Raw genomic sequence first — 16,005 nt, 5'->3', positions numbered from 1 at the left:
ATGCAGGCCATAGAAGAGGACTCTCACCTGTCATCAGCCCCCATCCCATTGTTTCCTAGCCAAGACAGAGTGCCAAAGGCCAGGGCCAGGCAGAGAACCAACCTCCCTTGGTTGCCTCGAAAGGGCACCCTCTGGGGAAACGGAATGTAATTCTTAACAAGATAAACTCAAATTCTAGCATCTCCTCATCTCTATGGTAAGGGCAGACCCAGACCTTCTACCCTCCCCACCCCACGGCCCAAATACACACACACACACACACACACACACACACACACACACACACACACAGCTCCTTTCCTCGAAAGCCCTGATTGCCTCCCTCCCACAAGACCAGCCTGACACATAGGCCCTTGAGGTTGCAAGGCTGGACGGTAGAGACAGTACCCTGGTCAAAACTGGGGGTCGGGGTGGTGGAGATGGCAAAGGCACCCTTAAATCTCCATTCAGAGTGAGAGCCAATCAAGACCCCTGGGAAAACCTGCAGTTTCCGGGCCTCCAGGTGCTCCCTGCGAACCCCCTTCCCATCAGAATCCCCCAAATCACATCCTGGTATCGGCTGAGAACTGCTCCTTGGTCTCAATCAATAAGCAATGATTTCTTCAAGCTCCTACTGTATTCGCGGTGGAGGTGGGGGTGGAGGGCTGCTCTGGGGGAGGGCACAGACCCCTCCAGAGAAGCCCATTTCTAAAGGAAAGGGGGAGTCATGCTTAGGAGGTGAAGATGTTGGCTGCACCCCAGGCCCACTGAAGCTGGGGTTCCCAAGTAGCCAACCTAGAACCTCCCCCGTCTCCGCCAAGGGCTCCATTCCTGCCCCCTCACTTCCTAGGATGGTTGAAACCCTGGCTTCTCCCTGTCCTCCCAGCGCCACCTGTGCCTCCCTGCCCACGGGCTCAGCCCCACACATCTTCCCATCGATCTCCTGTAGGTGTGCGGGCAGGGGGCTCCGGAGGGCACGGAACAAGCCCCTTCCGGCGGCGCTGCCCTCCCTCTGCCCGGCAGGTCTCCCGAGGTGGGCGGCGAGCCCCGCAGCCCCGACCCTGGAGTCCAGCGCGATCTCCCGGGCAGCCCGGCGGCGGCGCGGCGGGAAAGCGAGAGCCCATCCCGGCCGGCCAGCCGCCTCCAGAATCCTGGCCCGGCTCCCTCCTCCGGCACGCCTGGAGTTGGGGCCAACAGGCAGGATCAACAATCCAGAAACTTTCAATGGATCGCGCCGGCTAGGAGGGGGAGAAGGGAGGGCGCCAGGGCTGGGGGGTGGGGAGGGGGCTCGGGGCAAAGCCCCTTCTCACACTTACCATCTTGCTCACATCCATGACCGAGGCTGCGGGGCACCCCCCCACCCCTGGAGATCCCGCTTCCCCCAAAGCTGCTCCCGGCTAATCGCGCCCCGAGGGTGCCATGCTGCGGGGAGGGCGGCCGGCAAGGCCCCCGCGGACCGGGGCAGGCGGCGGCGGCGGCGGCGGCACCGAGGCTGGACCGGAGAAAGGAAGGGGAGGGGGAGGGGAGGCGGGGAGGGGGGGGGGGGAGGGGGAGGGGGGCGGGCGCGGAGCAGCAGCGCGCGCCGGGGGCGGGGGAGGCGCGGCCCCGCCGGCAGAGACCGGCGCGCCCGAGCCCCCGGGGACCGGGAAATCCCGGAATCAGCTGGCGGGGGCGCGGGGGGAGACCGGGAGGCGGGTTCCCGGGCCCGATCCCGCGGCCCCCGGGCGCGCACAGCGAGGGTGTGATTTGAATAACAAAAGGTGGCTTCTCCCCAGAGTTCCCGGTGGCGGGGATCGCCGAGCCCCGAGCCAGAGGCCGCCGGCCCGCCAGGAAGCGTGTGCGTGTGTGTGTGCGCCCGCGTGTGTGTGCATGCGTGAGTGTGCATGCATGCGTGTGTTTTGGTGGTGGGATCAGTGGGACTCAGGAAGTGAGCAGGGGAGGTGGTGGAAAACGAGGGAGAATGGGGGGCGCAGGAGGCCGACATTCCAGTGGGGGCAGGGGGTCCGCTCGGCCCCTCCCCACTTGGCTTCCCTGGACAAAGGGGGAATTCACAGCCAGTTGTTTGCCTCCTGCGGCTAATCTGGAGGGGCCTCCCGAATGAGTCTGGGGTCTCCAAACAGATGGGCAATTGGGAGGAAGTGGAACAGGTATCCCCAGAAAGGCTCTGAGCGTCCCCCTCCCACGTGAGCCACAGCCAGCCCTTCCTGGAGTGAGGGAAATTGGCTCCGTGGCTCCAAAATGATGTCTGCCCTGAGCTGGGAGCTCCTTTTCCTCAAGCCAGAATCCCGATGTCCCTTTCCTTATTCGATGCCAAAATGCACGGCAGACATTCCCCTCTGCAGTAGACACAGCTGGTGACCTCAAAAGAGCTCCTGTCAAATGCTCCTTTGGGGCAAGTTCTCCGGGAAAAGCCTGGCCATCCAAGCCTATAGTTTCAACACAGTCTGTCCCACCAAAATCAGATGGCAGTAAGGTTTTGGATGCGGCAGGGACCTCAGAGTCCACCTAGACCAACCCCACTTTATACAGAGAGGAAACAGATCCAGAGAGGGAGAGGGAGGTGCCCCACGTCACACACCTGGCAGGGACTGGGGGTCAGGGCAGACTTCAGTAAGGACCATCCAGCCCAAGCCCAGAAGGGCTTCCCAGGCTGCCACGGGGCAACCCTGAAGTTGGGGCTTGATGCCCCGGGGGCTCACGCCTGTAATCCCAGCACTTTACACCTGTAATCCTAGCACCTTCCCATCAAAGCTGAGTTCTTATCGATGAAATTGGAACTATTTATCTGCCTGCCTCCTAGCGGTATGTGAGAACATCGAGATATAAGAGATAATGTAAACTGGGCTTGGTGGCTCACGCCTGTAATCCCAGCAATCTGGGAGGCTGAGGCAGGTGGATCACTTGAGGCCAGGAGTTTGAGACCAGCTGGGCAACATGGCAAAACTCCGTCTCTACTAAAAATACAAAAATTAGCTGGGTGTGGTGGCGCACGCCTGTAATCCCAGCCACTCGGGAGGCTGAGGCAGGAGAATCACTTGAGCACCGGAGGCAGAGGTTGCAGAGGGCCAAGATCACGCCACTGCACTCCAGCCTGGGTGGCAGAGCGAGACTGGGGTCTTGCTATGTTGCACAGGCTGGTCTCAAGCTCCTGGACTCAAGCAATCCACCTGCCTCAGCCTCCCAAAGTGCTGGAATTATAGGTGTGAGCCACCATGCCCAGCCTTCCCTCTATTTTTATTTGTTTTTTCTTTTTTGGTTTTCCTTTTCTTTCTTTTTTTTTTTTTTTTTGAGCCGGAGTCTCGCTCTGTCGCCCACGCTGGAGTGCAGTGGCCAGATCTCAGCTCACTGCAAGCTCTGCCTCCTGGGTTTACGCCATTCTCCTGCCTCAGCCTCCCGAGTAGCTGGGACTACAGGCGCCCGCCACCTCGCCCGGCTAGTTTTTTGTATTTTTTAGTAGAGACGGGGTTTCACCGTGTTCGCCAGGATGGTCTCGAACTCCTGACCTCGTGATCCGCCCGTCTCGGCCTCCCAAAGTGCTGGGATTACAGGCTTGAGCCACCGCGCCCGGCTTCTTTCTTTTTTATTTGCTCCTTGTTTCTCTCTCTTTTTTTTTTTTAGACAAAGTCTCACACTTGTTACCCAGGCTGGAGTGCAATGGTGCGATCTCGGCTAACCACAACCTCTGCCTCCTGGGTTCAAGAAATTCACCTGCCTCAGCCTCCTGAGAAGTTGTGATTACAGGCATCCGACACCATGTCCAGCCCTGGCTAATTTTGTGTTTTTAGTAGAGACGGAGTTTCTTCATGTTGGTCAGGCTGATCTCAAACTCCTGACCTCAGGTGATCCTCCCGCCTCAGCCTCCCAAAGTGCTGGGATTACAGGCGTGAGCCACTGCATCCAACCATTTCTCTATTTTCACAATCTGTTCTTCCTCCTGTTTTCTGGCTCAACTAATGGTTCTACCTCCACTGAGCTGGTTAAGCTGGAAACTTCAAAGGCAGCCTTAATTCCTTCAGCAACAATCCCCGCTCCCACTCCATCTAATCAGGTCCCACACCCCTGCGATTCTTCCTTGCACATAGCTTCCAATCTACGTCTTACTGACTGTTCCTTCCCTGGATAAGACTTTTAACAACAGCCTCTGCCTCCAGTCTCTTCCTGTCCAATTAATCGTATACACATCTAATTGTGACTCCCCACTGGCCAGCCCATCCCAAATAGAAAAAAAAGAAAAAAACAACAGGCCAGGTACAGTGGCTCATGCCTGTAATCTCAGCACTTTGGGAGGCCGAGGTGGGAAGATTGCTTGAGGCCAGGATTCGAGACCAGCCTGGGTAACAGAGTGAGACTCTGTCTCCAAAACAAAACAAAAAAGACTCTACTGGCTGGGTGCGACGGTTCATGCCTGTAATCCCAACACTTTGAGAGGCTAAGGCGGGTGGATCACCTGAGATCAGGAGTTCAAGACTAGCCTGGCCAACATGGTGAAACCGTCTCTGCTAAAAATACAAAAATAGCCAGGAGTGGTGGCGCGTGCCTGTAATCCCATCTAGTCGGGAGGTTGAGGCAGGAGAATCACTTGAACCCGGGAGACAGAGGTTGCAGTGAGCTGAGATTGTGCCACTGCACTCCAGCTTGGGCCACAGAATGAGGCTCTGTCTCAAAACAAAACAAAACAAAAAACAAAACCCTTCTATGGTTCATTTGGTTCTCAATACTATAGATATATCTGCTCCCATTCTTGTCTATCCTCTCATCCTCCCATCCTGCCCATCCATCCAACTGCTCATCTGTGCCCAGGATGCTCCTGGAACGTCCTTCCCTCCTCCTGAGCTTAGAAGTGTCTTTCTCATGCTTCGGGACTGACCTCAAATGTTACCTTCCCTGACCCATCTGGACACAGCTGGTCCCTCGGGAGTCCCTTCCCACAAGGGACAGCTTTGAACACAGCCTGCATCTCCCTAGGATGGGAGCGTCTGAGCCCAGGACTGCCTGTCTCACCTGTGAGCAAACTCAGGCCAAACATTGGCCTCACTGGTCTTTGAATCTTGAGTGCCCTGCCCCTTACTTCCAGCTGGAATTCCACCCCCACAGCACTCCACGTTTAACATCCACCGAAAAGCACAGAACAGGCCTAGAAGGCTCTCAGTTCCCTGACATAATTCAGAAGGTGCGGTGGACGCGTCTTGGTAGAGGCTGACACCTATTGGTGAATCGAGATTCTGCAGCCTAGCCCTAAAGACCACAATGAGGTTCTCACTGCCAGACTCTGGCAAGGCTTTACAGTCTCTTTTAGGGGCACAGAAGTCCCTTAATTCCCAGTAATGATATTTAAGCCAAACAATATTGCTTATGAAAGGGCTTTAGGTAACATATGTTACTATGCTAATGCTAGTAGTAGGCGTATGCAGAGGGCTGTAATGTTTACAAAAGGCATTTTTACTCATTATTTCATCTGACCCTTAAAAAGTCAGGAAAGGGGCCAGTTGTGGTGGCTCCTTCCTGTAATCCCAGCACTTTAGGAGGCCAAGGCAGGAGGATTGCCTGAGCCCAGGAGTTCGAGACCAGCCTGGGCAACATAGTGAGATCCCCATCTCTATTTCCATTTAAATTAATTTTTTTTAAGTCAGGAAAAGCATATAATGGGATTATTATTATAATGCCTATTTTGCAGGTATTGTGGAAGAGTGCATGGATGAGACCTGGGAAGGGCAGTGGGTTGGGGAGGGGTGGTGTAAAGGTTCTGTAACTTTGCCTATAGTGTTTTAATTTTTATAAGGAGAATGTAATGAAATGTTATTACCTGCAATTATAATGATGGCTATTAAAAGAAATAAGAGAGTATGACCGGGCGCGGTGGCTCACACCTGTAATCCCAGCACTTTGGGAGGCCCAGGTGGGTGCACCACTTGAGGTCAGGAATTCAAGACTAGCCTGGCCAGCATGGTGAAACCCCATCTCTACTAAAACCACAAAAATTAGCTGGGCATGGTGGTGGGCACTTGTAATCCCAGCTACTTGAGAGGCTGAGAGAGGAGAATTGCTTGGTCCTGGGAGGCGGAGGTTGCAGTGAGCCAAGATCACACTGCTGCACTCCAGCCTAGGTGACAGAGTGAGACTCTGTCTCAAACAAACAAACAAACAAAACCAAAATGGAAATAAGAAAGTATGGGTAGGTCCTGGAGCCAGACAGATCTCGAGTTGAATTTTGGCTCCATTTCTTTCTAGATATGAGCAAGTTCCTTAACCTCTCTGAATTTCAGTTTTCTTACCTGAAAAACAGGCTAATAAACATGATTCCTTCCAGGGTCAATGTAAGAATTAAGTAAACCCATGTATATAAAGCACCCAGCACAGTGGGTGACTAGCTCTTGGCTGGACGCACCTGTCTCTCAGCTTACTTGGTGGCTAACTCTTGGAAGCTTCTGGATAATTATTTGTTTTGTTTTGTTTTTGAGACAGAATTTCACTCTTGTTGCCCAGGCTGAAGTGCAATGGCACAGTCTCAGCTCACTGCAACCTCCGCCTCCCAGGTTCAAGCGATTCTCCTGTCTCAGCCTCCCGAGTAGCTGGGATTACAGGTAAGCACCACCACACTCGGCTAATTTTTGCATTTTTAGTAGAGATGGGGCTTCACCACGTTAGCCAGGCTGGTCTTGAACTCCTGACCTCAGGTGATCCACCTGCCTCGGCCTCCCAAAGTTCTGGGATTACAGGTGTGAGCCGCTGCACCCGGCCTGGGTTGTTTCTTTTAGAACTAAAAATGGAACTACCATCTGACGTGGCAATCCTGTTACTGGGTATCTACCCAAAGGAAAATAGATCATTCTGCCAAAAAGACACCTGCACTCGTATGTTCATCAAAGCACTATTCACAATAGTAAAGATATCGTATCAATCCAGGTGCCCATCAACAGTGGGTTAGATAAGGAAAAGGTGGTACATATCCAACAAGGAATATTATGCTGCCATAAAAAGGAGTGAAATCATGTTCTGTGCGGCAACATGGATGCAGCTGGAGGCCATTATCCTAAGTGAATTAACACAGAAACAGAACACTGCATGTTCTCACTCATAAGTGGGAGCTCAACATTGGGTGCAAGTAGACATAAAGATTGGAACACCAGACACTGGGGACTCCAAAAGGGAGGAGGGGACAAGTGTTGAAAAACTACCTATTGGGTACTGTGCTCACTATCTGGATGACGGGATCATTAGAATCTCACACCTCAGCATCACACAATATACCCATGTAACAAACCTGCACATGTATTTTCCCCTGAATCTAAAATGAATTTTTTTTAGATAGAGTCTTGCTCTGTTGCCCAGGCTGGAGTGCAGTGGTGCAATCTTGGCTCACTGCAACCTCCACCTCCCGGGTTCAAGGGATTCTCCCACCTCAGCCTCCTGAGTAGCTGGGATTACAGGCGCCTGCCACCACGCCCGGCTAATTTTGTGTATGTGTATTTTTAGTAGAGACGGTTTCACCATGTTGACCAGGCTGGTGTCGAACTCCTGACCTCAGGTGATCCACCACCTTGGCCTCCCAAAGTGCTGGGATTATGAGTGTGAGCCACCTGGCCCACCCACAGTCATTAAATCTAATGAGCAGCTGTGCAGTGCTTTGCTGACCACACAGTCTACAAGTGGAAGCCACTCACCTGCAGCATGCTGGGGGCATGGCCAAATGCTGCCTATGCTGTCCTCTCCGATGCTCCCAGCAACCCTCACCAATGTGGACACTGAGATACAGAGACATTAGTGACCTGCCCAGGATCTTGCAGGGAGTAACCACGACCGGTCATCTACCTGCCTGTTCCTTGCTTCCCCCCCATATCCACAGCCCCCTTTCCCCAGGAGTCCACTCGGCACAGCAAGGGCTGAGATTACTTTTGGCTGACAATCTGTCAGCCTTTTAGGAGCGAGGCCATCCGCTGGGATATGTCTGCCCCATGGCACTCTCTGGGCACCAGCTGGGGATGTTGGAGCTGCCCTTGGGGAGCCCCGAGAGCTGCAGCATAAATGAGAAATGAGATGAGGCCTGCAGCGCCACTTAGAGCCAAGAAAAGGTCAAGTGCTCTGCAATCATCAGGTCCTCCCCAGGACCAACGTCAGACTAGAAAGGGGGACAGATCCTCCAGGGCCCAGGAGCGTAGCCCACTACATAAGGTGCCTGGAAGTGGACCCTGCTGGTTAGGAAAGGGCCAGGGCCTCCTAAGAGGGAGGGCTTAGAGGCTCCGAGTACTCCCTCACTCTGGTACCAACAAAAATGTGCATGAACATGGCCGGGCATGGTGGCGCACACCTATAATCCCAGAACTTTGGGAGGCCGAGGTAGGCAGATCACCTGAGGTCAGGAGTTCGAGACTAGCTTGGCCAATATGGTGAAATCCCATCTCTACTAAAAATACAAAAGAGAAAAAATTGGCCAGGCATGGTGACACGTGCCTGTAATCCCAGCTACTCGGCAGGCTGAGGCAGGAGAATCGCTTGAACCCAGGAGGCAGAGGTTGCAGCGAGCCGAGATCACGCCACTGCACTCCAGCCTGGGTGACAGAGCGAGACTCCATCTCAAAAAACAAAACAAAACAAACCAAAAAATTGTGCAGAAACCATGTGACTCAGCTTCAGTTTTATCCTCTGTGAATCTAGGATTCTGGTTCTAATCCTGCTTACCCATGGCTGCTTTTGGGACTTTCACTGCTGCTAAGCCATCTCAGAAGTGTGCTTCCCTTCAGAGGAAGGGACACATGAAAGGCAGAATGAGTGGACAGACAACAGTTTCAAAGCAAGAGAAAAGTTCTCCCGGAGCTCTCAGGCAATTCACCAGGATGCTCTGGGTCAGGGTGTGCATGGCTGCTCCAAGGCCCTGCTGGCCCTGGCAACAGCTTGTTGGTCTGCAGGGACCTGGACAGACCAGCCAGGTCTGTCCCCATTTTGGGAGGCACCATGCACTCGCACATGTGGATGCAGCTGTGAAGGGGAAGATCAGGATGCAGCGTGCTTGAAGAGGTGAGGCAGCAGGGCTGAACACGAGTGGCAGTGTGACCAGGTGTGAGGCGTGGTGTGAGCCAGGTGAGTTCTGTGCTGGAAGCAGAGCCATCTCACTGAGCAGATACACAGGGAGGGTGAGGGAGTTCCAGCTGGGCAAGGAGTTCCAGCTAGAACCCTTAGGCCCTCCTGTGTAGGCCACAGAAAGCCAGCACAAGCTGCTATGCAGGGAGGGGTATGCTGGTCAGCCAGCCAAAGACAGACTCAGGTACAAAACACTGGGCACTTCTTGGCTTTTGGAGCTCCAGCTGAGGCTGACCGGGGTAGCTGGGGCTGGTTGGAGTAGCTGAGGGCTGGACGGAGTAGGTGAGGCTGGTTGGAGTAGCTGGGACTAGTTGGAGTAGCTGAGACTGGTTGGAGTAGATGAGGCTGATTGGAGTAGCTGGGGCCGGTTGGAGTAGATGAGGCTGGTTGGAGTAGCTGGGGCTGGTTGGAGTCACTGGGTGGGGGTCATGGAGGAGCATCAAGTCTCAAAGGGTGACTCTTATGGTCCCTGCCCTGTAGATTCAGCGGACACCTCTGAACACTTTGCCCCGATATTAATAGATCTGTTTTTCCTCCTGACACTGCTGTTCCCCCCATATTAAACACAGGTATCCATGGTCCCTTTCCACAGATTTCACATCACAGGGGAAAGGGTGACTTCAAGTGTGGCTGAGCTATATGGAGATGCCAAGTGCACCCCCAGAACCTTTCCATTCTGCAAGATAGACCCCCTAAGCTGCCGGAAGTCAGGGGGTGCAGAGGTGAGCCAGGAAGACAGAAGCCTGAAATGGGGCCATGGCTTCAAGAAGGGGGCAAGGAGAGACATGAGATGTGCTGTGGGAAGGAAGGTGGCACAGAGACAGCCTGCCCAGAGAGCAGACCCTGGGACTGGGAGGCAGTGGGGACATTAAGAGGAATCAGGGTCAGGCTCGGTGACTCAGGCCTATAATCCCAGCACTTTGGGAGGCCAAGATGGGAGGATTGCTAGGAATTTTTTTTTTTTTAGACAGAGTTTTGCTCTTGTTACCCAGGCTGGAGTGCAATGGCACGATCTTGACTCACTGCAACCTCCGCCTCCTGGGTTCAAGCATTTCTCCTGCCTCAGCCTCCCGAGTAGCTGGGATTACAGGCATGTGCCACCACATTCAGCTAATTTTATATTTTTAGTAGAGATGGGGTTTCCCCATGTTGGTCAGGCTAGTCTTGAACTCTCGACCTCAGGTGATCAGCCCACCTCGGCCTCCCAAAGTGCTGGGATTACAGGCGTGAGCCACCGTACTCAGTCTGGAACATTTTTAAATGAAATCATAGCAAAGCACTTCTCCAATGCTCCTTGCCCTTCGAGTGAACCTAAATTACTATTAGCGGTAGTAGCAGCCAGTGACACTGAACACTATTTTCCAAGCACCCACTATGCACGGCCATGCCTACCTCTGAATCTGAGAGGTCAGAAATAAAGGAGCCAGACACAGAGTGGAGGAAAACAGAGGTTATTGCCAGCTGCTGCGGTTCCTCACCCCAGCTGCACACTCCAATTACCTGGGAAGCCTGGGCCCCGCCCCAGGGATTCTGATGTAATGGGTCTGGGATCAGCCTGGGCATCAGAACTTTAAACTTCCCCCAGGAGGTTGTGATGTGTAGCCAAGACTGTGAACAACTGAACTACCGCAGCCAGGATTCAGAAACCCCCCGCCTGGTCTTGGCTGAAGCTGAGGGCTGCAGGAAGCGAGGAAGTGTGGCACTTCCCTTACTGCTTGTCCTACGCGGGGAATTTCCAGGCTCCCACCTGGAATTTTCCATCCCTTGGTCAAAGGTTCAGCATAGGTGGAGACCTCTGAACGCTTTGCCCCTGATATTAATAGATCTGTTTTTCCTCCTGACACTGCAGTTCCCCCCGTATTAAACACAGGTGTCCATGGTCCCTTTCCACAGATTTCACATCACAGGGGGAAGGGTGACTTCAAGCATGACTGAGCTATATGGAGATGCCTAGTGTATTCCCAGAACCTTTCCATTCTGCAGGACAGACACCCCTAAGAAAAACACCTGACCTGGTCTTAGGATCCCACTATTAGCTGGCGGGTTCTGGGCAGCAAAGATCCGCTGGATTTCTAAAGCCTCTCCAGGCAGGCTGCGGGTGGCCGGCAGGGGTCAGAGGGCCTTTTAGAGGCACCAGGACAGACAGGAGCCACTCAGCCAAGTCCCTGAGTCAGCAAACAGCCTGGACACCTTGCCTCAGGGGTGCCCCAGGCTGCCAGACCTCTCTGCCCCTGCCCGCCAAATCCTCCCTGTAAGTGGTAATTTGGAGCACCCTTAATGGCCTGGTTCAGGAGCTTCCAGCCTTGTACTGGGAGAGGTTTTTCCACGCTTCTCCCCTGGAGGACAAGTCCAGGGACGTATCTCTTCCCAGTTATCTCTCTCTCTCTCTTTTTTTCTTCTTTGAGACAGAGTCCCCCTCTGTCACCCAGGCTGGAGTGCAGTGGTGCGATCTTGGCTCACTGAAACCTCTACCTCCTGGGTTCAAGCGATTTTCCTGTCTTAGTCTCCCGAGTAGCTGGGATTACAGGCACACACCACCTCGTCTGTCTAATTTTTGTATTTTTAGTAGAGACGGGGTTTTGCCATGTTGGCCAGGCTGGTCTCAAACTCCTGGCCTCAAACGATCCAAAGTGCTGGGATTACAGGCATGAGCCACCCCACCTGGCTCTGCCCAGTTATCTCCAAAGCAGTGTTCCAGGAGCATGGACCAGGCTGAGGGCAGGAAGTACCAGCTCAGAGTCGCCTGTAGTGCCTCAGAGCTGCTGTCCCCGCCCTGGGGAGGTTGGCAGCCAGGCTAATTCCATGTTATCACGGCTTACAGGAAGCCAGCTTGGCCCGGCTGTCAGCCAGCAGCAATTTACCGGCCTTGGGGGCAGAGGGAGGGAGAAGAGGGAAGAGAAAGGAAAACACAGCCCTCTCCCCATTACACAAAAAATTGATCCTGGGTTATTTTTAGGTGCTTATTCATCCCACACATTTCTTTTTGAGAGCCACGACATGAGCTCTGCAACCAAAGCCATTTAGCAAGAGACAGCTGCCCACATAGGTGGAGGGAGGGGCATGGGAGGACTCAGCCCACATGAAAACGGGGGAGGGTGAGAGGGTCTTCAAGGGCCTGAGGCCAGGCATGGTGGCTCACGCCTGTAATCCTAAATAATCCACTTTGGGAGGCAGGTGGATCACCTGAGGTCAGGAGTTTGAGACCAGCCTGGCCAACATGGTGAAACCCCGTCTTCATGAAAAATACAAAAATTAGCTGGGCGTGGTGGCACGTACCTGTAATCTCAGCTACTCAGGAGGCTGAGGCAGGAGAATTGCTTGAACCCAGGAGGCAGAGGTTTCAGTGAGCTAAGATTGTGCCACTGCACTCCAGTCTGGGTGACAGAGTGAGACTGTCTCAAAAAAAAAAAAAAAAAAAAAAAAAAAAGCACTATATGTATGTTAATTTTTTCATTGTTTTAAGTTTACATTTTCTTTTTTTAAGAGATAGGGTGTTGCTCTGTTATCTGGAGTGCAGTGGTGCAATTATAACTCACTGCAGCCTCCAACTCCTGGACTCAAACAATCCTCTCACCTCAGTCTCCTGAGTAGCTAGGACTACAGGTGCACGCCCCTGCTCCTGGCTAATTTTTAAACTTTTTGTAGAAATGACGTCTTGTTTTTGTTGCCCGGGCTGGTCTTGAACTCCTGGGCTCAAGAGATCCTCCTACCTTGGCCTCCCAAAGTGCTGGGATTATAGGCATGAGCCACCATGCCCAGCTACATGTTAATTATTACTGCTAGTGAAAAAAAACCCAAAAAACTCATTTATAATACTATATTAGAGTAGGATAGAATGTGAAGATCAGAGCCACAGAAAGTCTGAAGTGGGGAAGAGGTAAAATAGAAAGTCATTCACAGTCGAACTCCTACCAATGATGAGTGTGGAAGAGGCTTTATATCTTTTTAGATGTGAATGCTAAAACTTACTTTCTCCCCGTGAACAGGGTAATACCCACTCTTGAGGGTCGTAAAGGGTTAATGCAAATAGAAGCCCCCAGTGAAGCTCACAGGAGGTGCTCCTGAGGTCAGCTGAGTGTGACAATTAATTCCATGTGTCAACATGATTGGGCCACGGGGTGCCCAGATATTTGGCTAAACAGTATATGTGGGTGTGTCAGTGAGGGTGTCTCTGAAAACCCTGGTAAATAACATATGTATGTCGGCTGCATTCATTAGGATATGTGATTTGGGTAATAAAGGTTTGGGAGAAAAAAAAACAAAAAACAAATCTGATCTCATTAAGCAGAGGAATTCCTATTCCTCCCCAGGCTGGGGGTCTGCTCTGGGAATCTCACTGGCAATGAAGCACTTGATGAGATGTGTCCACAGCTGTCAGATATCACACACATCAAGCCTAAGGCACACACTAGTTATGTAATCTGAGGCATCTTACTATCTGTGGACCTCAGGGTGTCTAGTAATAAAATAGGTACAGACTAGGCATGGTGCCTTACACCTGTAATCCCAGCACTTTGGGAGGCTGAGGCGGGAGGATTGCTTAAGGCCAGGAGTTCGAGACCAGCCTGGGCAACATAGTGAGACCCCATCTCTAAAAAAAATAGAAAACTTAGTGGGCTGTGGTAGTGCATGCCTGTAGTCCCAGCTAATCAGGAGGCTGAGGCAGAAGGATCACTTCAGCACAGGAGGTTGAGGCCTTATGCCTGTAATCCCAGCACTTCGGGAGGCTGAGGTGGGTGGATCACCTGAGGTCAGGAGTTTGAGACTAGCCTGGCCAACATGGTGAAACACTATCTCTACTAAAAATACAAAAAATTAGCCAGGCGTTGTGGCGGGCGCCTGTAATCCCAGCTACTTGGGAGGCTGAGGGACTTGTTCTCGGACCACTGAGTGATCGCCGGGGCCAAGGCCTTTGTCTTTCTCGTTCGTGGCTGAATCCCTGCCTCCCGAGCTGTGCCTGGCATGGAGCAGACATTCAGTTAGTACTTGTTGAATTTGTGAGTGAATGCATGCAAGAAATCACTTCACTGTGCCAGGTCCTATTCTGAGTGCTGGGCACACAAGGTCTTTGCACTCCAGCCTGGGTGACAGAGTGAGACTCTGTCTCAAAAAAAGAAAAAGAAAAAGAAAAAGAAAGAAAAAGAGAAGACTAGCAAAGAAAATAAATAAGCCAGACGCAAAGGGATAAATATTGTATGAGTCCACTTATATGAGGATCTAGAATAAGCAAAGTCATGTTAACACAAAGTAGATTATTAGTAAGAGTTTCTGTTTGGGGTGATGAAATATTATGGAAATAGCAGGGATTGTTGTACAGCATTATAGATGTAATTAATGCCACTGAATTGTATACTTAAAAAATGGTCACAGGCAGCGTGCAGTGGCTCATGCCTGTAATCCCAACACTTTGGGAGGACAAGGTGGGTGGATCACTTGAGGTCCACTTGAGGTCATGAGCCTGGCCAAGTTGGTGAAACCATATCTCTACCAAAAATACAAAAATAAGCCGGGCATGGTGGCGCTTGCCTATGGTCCCAACTACTCAGGAAGCCGAGGCGGGAGGATCACTTGAGCCTGGGAAGTCAAGGCTGCAGTGAGCCATGATCGCACCACTGCACTCCAGCCTGGGTGACAGAGCTAGACCCTGTCTCAAAGAGAAAAAAATAAAATAAAATGGTGACAATGGCAAACTTTATGTTATATATATTTTATCCCTTTTTTTTTTTTTTTTAAAGCACAAACATACACATACCAAAACAGATGGTAGGCATAGACCATGGGTTAGTGAAATAGACCAAATCTATATATTTATTGGAATTTAGTTTATAATAAAGGCAGCATTTCAAATTAGTAGGGAAAGGGCAAGCTATTCAGGTGATACCAAACAGTGAGAAGAAATTCTTACTCTGGGGGAAAAACATCCCAGCTTGCGTAAGCAGCCAAAGGCACAAAGCAAAGCTATGAACTTAGAAAAAAAAGAAAAATCTGTTTACAACTTTAGTATTGAGAAGACCTTTTCCTTTTTGAGACAGAGTCTCATTTTTACTGCCCAGGCTGGAGTGCAATGGCGTGATCTTGGCTCACCACAACCTCCGCTTCCTGGGTTTAAGCAATTCTCCTGCCTCAGCCTCCCAAGTAGCTGGGATTACAGGTGCCTGCCACCACGCCCGGCTAATTTTTGTATTTTTAGTAGAGACAGGGTTTCTCCATGTTGGTCAGGCTGGTCTCGAACTCCCGACCTCAGGTGATCCGCCTGCCTCAGCCTCCCAAAGTGCTGGGATTACAGGCATGAGCCACTGTGCCTGGCTGAGAAGACCTTCTTAAGCAAGATATAGAATGATGAAACCGTAAAGGAAAACATTTGTCCTGCAGTGGTACAGTCTTTGAACAAGACGATCTGGCAGGGTCTAATGAATTTCAAATACACACATAGTCTGACCCCCTGGGAATCTATCCTAGAGGAATGTTCCCACAAATTCACAGTGAGCCATGTTCAAGGACATTCCCTGAAGCACTGTTCCCGAGGGAAAGGCAAAAACAACTTGAATGTTCCAGCAATAGTAGAAAGTTGACCCGGCAATCCCATTGCTGGGTATCAACCCAAAGGAAAATAAACCATTCTGCCAAAAAGACATATGCACATGTATGTTTATTGCAGTACCATTTACTGCAATAGACATGGAATTAACCCAGGTGCCCATCCATGGTAGACTGGAGAAAGAAAATGCGGTACATATACACCATGGAATACTATGTAGCCATAAAAAAGAACAATATTGGCCGGGCGCGGTGGCTCAAGCCTGTAATCCCAGCACTTTGGGAGACCGAGGCGGGCAGATCATGAGGTCAGGAGATCGAGACCATCCTGGCTAACATGGTGAAACCCCGTCTCTACTTAAAAAACACAAAAATCTAGCTGGGCGAGGTGGCGGGCGCCTGTAGTCCCAGCTA

The 16,005-nt window shown here is 51.6% G+C and overlaps 1 protein-coding gene across 3 annotated transcripts in view; it reads right to left on the bottom strand.

The window, feature by feature from the left end:
* Positions 1 to 16,005, bottom strand: part of HIP1 (huntingtin interacting protein 1) — a 216,859-nt gene that overhangs the window by 114,160 nt on the left and 86,694 nt on the right. The window contains exon 1 of one of the 3 annotated variants that reach the window (XM_023218702.2): positions 1,296 to 1,489. The exons of the other annotated variants lie outside the window; for them this stretch is intronic. Coding sequence (XP_023074470.1) covers positions 1,296 to 1,313 — 18 coding nt within the window. The 5' untranslated portion in view covers positions 1,314 to 1,489. Of the gene's footprint in view, positions 1 to 1,295; positions 1,490 to 16,005 lie in introns of those variants that run through there. 3 annotated transcript variants of the gene reach the window in all.

This window comes from Piliocolobus tephrosceles, chromosome 8 (genome assembly GCF_002776525.5).
Source record: "Piliocolobus tephrosceles isolate RC106 chromosome 8, ASM277652v3, whole genome shotgun sequence".
In the NCBI taxonomy this organism is placed as follows: Eukaryota; Metazoa; Chordata; class Mammalia; order Primates; family Cercopithecidae; genus Piliocolobus; species Piliocolobus tephrosceles.
The sequence above is the reverse complement of the archived record's forward strand: the minus strand, read 5'-3'. Positions and strand labels throughout refer to the sequence as shown.